At 33.9% G+C, this 7,953-nt stretch overlaps 1 protein-coding gene across 1 annotated transcript in view; it reads left to right on the top strand.

The window, feature by feature from the left end:
* Nucleotides 1-7,560, top strand: part of LOC117115950 (methionine synthase-like) — a gene marked incomplete at its 3' end in the record, with an annotated part of 8,307 nt that extends 747 nt beyond the window's left edge. Inside the window, exons 2-8 of the mRNA XM_033259843.1 lie at nt 1,526-1,725; nt 4,900-4,989; nt 5,158-5,320; nt 5,806-5,972; nt 6,365-6,560; nt 6,670-6,879; nt 7,448-7,560. Coding sequence (XP_033115734.1) covers nt 1,526-1,725; nt 4,900-4,989; nt 5,158-5,320; nt 5,806-5,972; nt 6,365-6,560; nt 6,670-6,879; nt 7,448-7,560 — 1,139 coding nt within the window. The remainder of the gene's footprint in view (nt 1-1,525; nt 1,726-4,899; nt 4,990-5,157; nt 5,321-5,805; nt 5,973-6,364; nt 6,561-6,669; nt 6,880-7,447) is intronic.
* Between the last annotated feature and the right edge of the window lie 393 nt (nt 7,561-7,953).

Raw genomic sequence — 7,953 nt, 5'->3', positions numbered from 1 at the left:
TATAAATAAATGAATAAAGAAATTGTGTAATAAAATGCTTCTGACGGGAATCGAACATTCAACCTCTCGCTGGCAAGCGTCATAACCATTAGACCACAGAGGCTTCATGGTTGAACAGATTAAATTACTGCCAGATACACTATTACACAATAGGTACGTACGGCTGGAAACAAATAATTGCATAAAATATAATTCAAGATAGCCGTTAACACTGTTAAATTATACATAAATCATAAATCATCATCAAAGAAAGGTAAATACAGTGTTCGAATAAAGGACATAATAATATATCGTGTGGCATAGCGCCTAAACAAATGTAGTCCTATAAATAAATGATTAAAGAAATTGTGTAATAAAATGCCTGACGGGATTCAAACCTGTGACCTCTCGCTGTCAAGGCGAGTGTTATAACCATTAGACCACAAAGGCTTCATGGTTGAACAGATTCAAATTACCGCCAGATACACTATTACACAATAGGTACGTACGGCTGGAAACAAATAATTTCATATGCCGTTAACGCTATTAAATTATACATCAATTATCATCAAAGAAAGGTAACAGTGTTCAAATGATGGACATAATAATACATCGTGTAGCATAGCTCTTAATGAAAATGTAGTCCTATAAATAAATGAATAAAGAAATAAAATGTATTTACATTTCTTTGATGATCATTTATATATATATATATATATATATATATATAAATTATATATATATATATATATTAATTTCTAATAAGGCAGATTACAACCGTTTTATTTATTTGTTTATTTTATTTTGCCACTTTGCCTATGCAGCTTTATTAATTTTATATAATAATTTATATACTTGACAAAAATCAGGTTTCGCAAATAGTCTAGTACTGTAATGTATAATAAACAAAAGTTAGGCCTGTACATGTAAAAAAGTCTTAATTACCTTTTAAAAGTATAGATACAAATAAAGTTTGCACAAACATATTTATGCCTAACTCATTTACATCACAAAACAAGCTGCTGAACTAAGCCGCTGAAAAAATGGGTCAGTTGACGTTGAACCTGCTTGAAAGTAGCCTAAAAAATGTATAATTATCTCTACGTGAAGCCTAATATAATAAGGTTATATTATCTCGCGTCAAGTGAATTGTTTGCTCATAGAATGTTGCAGAGTTGAGCATCTTGCAACAATCAATGATTTTTTATATGAAACCTATGAACGACATGTTTCAACATGTCCCACGTCATCATCAGGTAATGACACTTATGCTACTAACGGTTTAAATACTACCGGTCAGATGTAAGAAGAACAAGCAAATATTAAGCTAAGTCATGTATATAATTTTTATTGTTACTGTTAGCTAATATGTCTATCGTGTGTTTTCTTGTTTAATATTTTTTGTCCATATTTCAAATATATTAATTTCTGACCAACGGACCTTCAGACCATTGGCCCTTCAGATCAATGACCCTTTGGACCAAAGGACCTTCGGAGCAATGCACTGACCCCCAGCATTTCATATAAATTTGTACTCATCCTTTAGGAGTTGGCATGGAGATTGCCAAAACCCTGGAAGGGAGGATCATGTTATTTGATGGTGGGATGGGAACAATGATCCAGAAACTGAAGTATGATGAAGATGAGTTCCGTGGAGAAGAGTTTAAAAACCATTCAAAGTCATTGAAAGGTAACAATGACCTTCTGACCATTACACAACCTGATGCCATCTTCAAAATTCACAAGGTATGATAATGTGTAAAATGCTCTGAACCTAACATCATTATTTTATTATTATTGTTGTCTTACTGTAGTTGTCAACGTTGTTACTTAATAATTTGATAATAATAATAATAATAATAACAACAAAAATTTATGTAGCGTCAATTTCAACTATACCAAAGTTAAAATCAAAGGCGCTTAACATTTAGATGGTAAAAAGGTGCATCTTAAGTTTAAACTTAAAAACAACTGATGGGGATTCGATAATATGTTTGGGCAATGAATTTCAAAGGGATGCAGCAGAAAAGGAATATGATCTATAATAAAATGCTTTGGTGTTAATTCGAGGAACAACTAAAAAATTTTTATCTGAGGAACGGAGGCAAGTAGGTGGACATAAGCATGAATGAGATCAACAAGGTAAATAGGTTGTTTGTGAAAAAGTGCTTTGAACGTTACTAACAGGATTTTATATTTGATACGAGATTCAATACAAAGCCAATGTAAACCATAAAGGACCGGTGGTACAGTATGTGAGGTCTAGAAGTAAGTGTTAGAATACGTGCAGCAGAATTTTGGAGACGTTGAATGTGATTTATCGCAGTTTTTGATATTGAGTAGAAAAGTGCAATAATCAAGATGGAACGTGACAATGCATTTATTAATATGGCAGTTGTGTGTTTTGAAATATATTTTCTGATGCTAGCGATATTACGTAGGCGAAAGTTAGTAGTTTTAGTAATGTGACTTATATGGTTATTAAAAGAAAAAAATTTATCAAAGTAAACACCAAGGTTTTTAACAGAATGTGAAGGAAATATAGTGCAAGAATTAAAGGAAAGTGAAGAAATATTAATTTTAGATCGAAGGTGTTTAGTGCAGTAAATTATGAATTCAGTTTTAGTATGGTTAAGCCGTAGCATGTTGTGAGAAAGCGAGGATGATATTTTACAAATTTCATGTGATTCTGAGGGATTAAAATCAATATAAATTTGTAAGTCCTCAGCGTATAAATGATATTGAAAATTAAGATTTTTTTATTATATCAGTATAAGGGAGAATAGATACAGGGAAAAAAGAAGGGAACCCAGAATGGATCCTTGCAGAACACCGCATTCAAGACATTTTGGGGCAGATTTAATCTTACTTATCTCTACAAACTGGGTCCGTCCAACAATAGGATTTAAACCTCAACAAAATCAGAAATTTTGGTTGCTATGTTGCGAACCAATCATGCATTAAAAAAACAAAAAGAAACATTGACCATATTCCTGATTTATATTCTTTGAAAGTTCCAGGTGATCCATAATTTTTTGGACCCTTCTACCTGCCCTTCGACCTCTTCGTGTTTTTTTCCTTATTCCTAGGCTAGAATAGTAATCAAGTACATCTTGTCCAGAAGAAATATGACAGACTGGTCGCAACCGTGTCAATTATATGACAGAGTACGAAAAGGAATGATGAATAACAACAGTAGTATCAATACTGAGTACGTCTTTGGTTGACAGTGATATAATAATCTTAGTAATCACCAAAAAGTAGCATTATTTCCAGTTTTAGAATAAATCTTAAGAGCAAAAAAAGTGGTTCGCTACTAATCTATCGCACTCACTAGAACTTCATGAGTATTGGAAAAGTAGCAAAATATCTGACATTGAATGTTGCTATGTTTTGGATGAACAGTGTTTTTTCTTGTGGTTTTGAACGTGTCATGTGGGGTGGCGTTTGTATAGTGCCAAAGAAAGATGCTATAATTGAATAGACCGAATCGGCGACTCCAGCTATTACTGGTCACGTGACATATAGTGGATACTAAATGTAAACATCCACATCGTAAACCACAGTGCACTCATTGAACACAGTATATTGAGAGAGTTTTTATGATGTTTTTTAGAAAGCGACCTATAGTAAAGTAAGGCATTAGGCCTATGTTTTCTTTTAAATAGTGATTTATTATTACTTTGTCAATCTCCGTGCATTTTATTTAGGCTCTGGAATGCTGCTATTGTACGGTAGGCTACATATAGGTATAGGCCTAGGGGCTGCACTGTGAGTGTTAAGCCTTGACTAGGGCCCGGAGCGGGGAGGGAGTTGTTATGCCTCGACTGTCTTTGTAGTCGAGTACTGTAGGTAATAAAATAGAAAATAACCCTTAACGGTACTGGTTGTTCAACCAAACTTGTGAAACAGGTTGGTGATAAAATAGGTCCATGGTTGGTATGGTACATCCTAATGCCAGTACGTACAGTATGTCATATGATGATCATTATCCACATCAGTAACTGTAAACATCCTACGATTTAATTTTGGATTTAAAATAACTGTAAAATAATACTCTTGTAACGAATGGGAAAATTCGTTTTTTGTTTTGTTTTGTATTTTTTTTTTTGTTCATGCTTCGATAGCATTTGCCATGAATAATATTCTTGACTTAGGCCTAGACATAAAAATACCACAGCAGCCGGTGATGACTCACAAGAGCAATATGCACGTCGTGAAGGTACCGTACCTTTCCTTGAAAAACTTTCAGGCTTTATTCCCACTATCCATTGGAGCCTTAACAAACCAAACTGATAAGTGTTTGAAAATTTAATTTTGGAACACTTCTAAGTATTTACCAAATTATAACTCGCATTCCAACCAACATTTGCAACATCTATGATGTGACTTACATCAACAACAAGGCGAAGCCATATTTGATGCACTGTTCATCTCGCGATCTCGATAAATGTAAACAAAAAAATAATACCCACTATAAGTCACATGACCCGAGCCGCCAATTCAGTCTGTTGTTGGGTTTACTTACACCAGCGGGAAAGTTATTGTTTTTTTAAGATTTTTTTTCTGCTTTTCTCTCCTGTTTTCTTAAATTTTTGCACAGGCTTTTTCTGTTCCTATTTGGTCATTTCTCCTGCTTGAATCTTTTTCAAACAAGCAAGAACCATGTCAAAGATGTCCATATTGAAAAGTGAAGTCATCCAACTTTTTATGTCAAATTGTTTTCATGTTTGTTTTTTTTTTGTGTTCATAATTTTCTTATGATTATTTTTGAGATTTTTTATGTATTTTTCACTTAATAATTTGTTAATGATTTTTCCTTTTTCTACTTTATGAGTTCACACTATAGAAGTGTGGAGAAAGCTGATGTTGTGTTTTACAGACAGACAGTAAGTGTAGTTATTATTGTGTTTATTGCAGGATTATTTATTAGCTGGAGCAGATTTTGTTGAAACAAATACATTTAGTGGAACAAGAGTAGCCCAAGCAGATTATGGCTTGCAACATATAGTAAGTTCTTGTTTTTTTTTTTGGTTTTTTTTTCATTTCATCTGACCTCTAAAATTAATTTCTATTGCAAGTTGAATATTAATCTTATTTCAAACAAAAATTGAGGAAAATGAACAAATGCCTTTACTAATTAACATTTCACAATAAACTAAATGTCTTTCTACCTAGGTCTACAGATTAAATAAAGAATCAGCAGAATTAGCTAAAAAAGCAGCTAAGGAGGTCATGCAAGAGACAGGTGTCCGTCGCTACGTTGCAGGAGCTCTAGGTCCAACAAATCGCACATTATCCATATCGCCATCTGTTGAACTACCAGAATTCAGAAACATCAGTATGACTATAAATATGTTTATATGTTATATTATGCTAATCTATCAAATACATCTAGATATAGTAAATTATAATTTTAAATGTTTTGCTAGATTTTTATAATGTATTTTTGGGAAATCCTCATCCAATTGGAAAATAAATTAATAGTGATTTGCTAATCCAAGTGCAGTCTTTTGAAAGCACCATCTTAAAACAAAATATTCTTTTGGCCACCACCAGGGATTTTACTTTGAATGTATGCAGGGCCCTAAGCAGCCTTTGTTAAAAATTTGTCACTGCAGAGGAGAGTCACTTAAATAGTGTTTTAGTTCACTATTGACTAGAAGAACACCCAAAATCCATGTTTCTGTTAATATTTTTCCTTTTTCTGTATATTTTTATATAAAACTTTACATGAACACCGGTTGACAACTGAAAATCTATGTATTTTATTTAATTCATTCAGCATTTTAATTGACATTACTTAAATGTATTGATTGATTACAGCTTTTGATGAACTAGTAGAGGCCTATATAGAGCAAGCCAAGGGACTACTTGATGGTGGTGCTGATGTTTTGATTGTGGAAACTATATTTGACACCCTCAATGCAAAGGCTGCCCTCTATGGTATTCAGCTCATTTTTGAAACTGAATACGAGCCAGTTCCTGTATTTGTAAGTGAACAACTTTAGTACATCTATTATATTAATGTTAGGAAGTGGTGCAATGTAGCAATAAGGACTAGTTAACTGCATTGTTGGTTGGCCAGCTTAGTTCCGATAGAGGGAGTAGTTTGCTTTAGAGCATAACAGGACCTAACAAAATCGAATCTAATTGAATCAGTGTATAAGAATATGGACACTGGCGTTTAGCGCATCAGAAATGAGGTCTGAATTTTGGTTCAGATCTGATGTGAATGCAGCTTAAGTGAACATGACATTTTTAGCAAATTTGCAACATGGGTCTTGAGGCCACCATATACCTACTCCTTTTTTATGATTTTTTGTTTTTGTTTTTTTGCTTAAACATCAATGAATAATTTGCATACTTTGTTGTCTTGCTTCAGGTTTCTGGTACTATAGTTGACAAAAGTGGTAGAACCCTATCTGGCCAAACCGGCGAGGCCTTCATTATTAGTGTTTCTCACGTAAAGCCAATGTGCCTCGGCCTCAACTGTGCCCTTGGTGCCACCGAAATGAGACCCTTTATAGAAGCCATTGGAAACTTTACACCAGCCTATGTTATATGCTATCCTAATGCAGGTAAGGTTCTGCCTTAATGAGCAGTTTCAAAATATGTGACAGATTTTTAGATTTTTTTTAATTTTTTTTTATTTGCATCTGTCATTTATGCATTTACCTCTGTGTACAGGTTTACCAAACACTTTTGGAGATTACGATGAAACCCCTGAGATGATGTCTGCTCATCTTGCTGAATTTGCGAAAGACGGTCTGTTGAATATAGTGGGAGGTTGTTGTGGTACAACGCCGGAACACATCAAGGCAATCAAGGAAGCTGTTAGCATCTATAAGCCAAGGGTTCCTCCTAAGACTATTCATCCTGAAGCCTTGTTAACATCAGGTAAATAGGAGGATGATAGTAGTGGTGATGGTAAAAGTGATGCTAGTAGAGAAGGTAGTGGTGCAACAGTGGTGAGGATAAGTCATAAAAAAATGTATTACTCAACGACTGACATTTTAGTTGGTGTTTATTGGCAACCATACCTAATTCGTGCATTTTGATGATAATGGTAAAGATGGTGAAGTTATGGTGAAGATGATAATAATATGTTAGGATAATTTTGGTGGTGATGATGAGGATAATTACAGTATATCGTTGATGTTGGTAATGAAATGATAGTTGTGTGGTGATGATGTAGTGATATTGATGATGGTAAGGATGATAATAATGGTGATGATGGTGAGGATGATGTTTATTATTTATTTATTTCTTCTTTAACCTGGGTGGCCTGTTCAGTGTTGAACACTGCTCTCCCACAGGGCCCAGGATCAACAATAAAACTACCAACAGTTAAAAATTTAAAATAGCCTATAAAAAAATGTTGGTGGTGCTGGCAGTGTTAAAGATGATTGTGAGAAGAAGGACCCTATTCTTATCAAAAGCATTCATTTAACCTTCTTTTATGTAGGCCTTGAGCCCATGATAATGGAGAAGCATCTTTTGTTTGTCAACATTGGTGAAAGGTGCAATGTAGCAGGTTCCCGGAGGTTTGCTAAGCTCATCGCTAATAATAAATATGAGGTAATAATCATGTTTTTATTGTCACAGAAAATATTCCACAATGAAACAAACATCGAATATCGGGATTCAGTATTCCAACATTAACAAGATTTGAACTTGTCACTGAGGACGAGTTTGGTGATCCGCCGCACTTCAACCCTCAGGAAGCGCGAGCGGTGTGGATTGAAATGTTAGTTTTTAAAAAAGTGTAATTTTAAACATTTGAAATGATTTACACATCAGGAATTCTAATGATTATTTAATGTCAAAATATTGAATTCCCACACGATGGCATGCATTTCGATACTTGGAGTATGTAGTATACTATCTTATCTGATATTATTCACCAGACCTTTCTGTTTTTGAAACAAACATTATTGAAGAAAATGTTTAGAATGAAATCTTTGGAATGTA

The sequence above is a fragment of the Anneissia japonica genome, unplaced genomic scaffold (genome assembly GCF_011630105.1).
Source record: "Anneissia japonica isolate Jap-2015-1 unplaced genomic scaffold, ASM1163010v1 scaffold285533_len17314_cov202, whole genome shotgun sequence".
Classification (NCBI taxonomy): Eukaryota; Metazoa; Echinodermata; class Crinoidea; order Comatulida; family Comatulidae; genus Anneissia; species Anneissia japonica.
The sequence above is the reverse complement of the archived record's forward strand: the minus strand, read 5'-3'. Positions and strand labels throughout refer to the sequence as shown.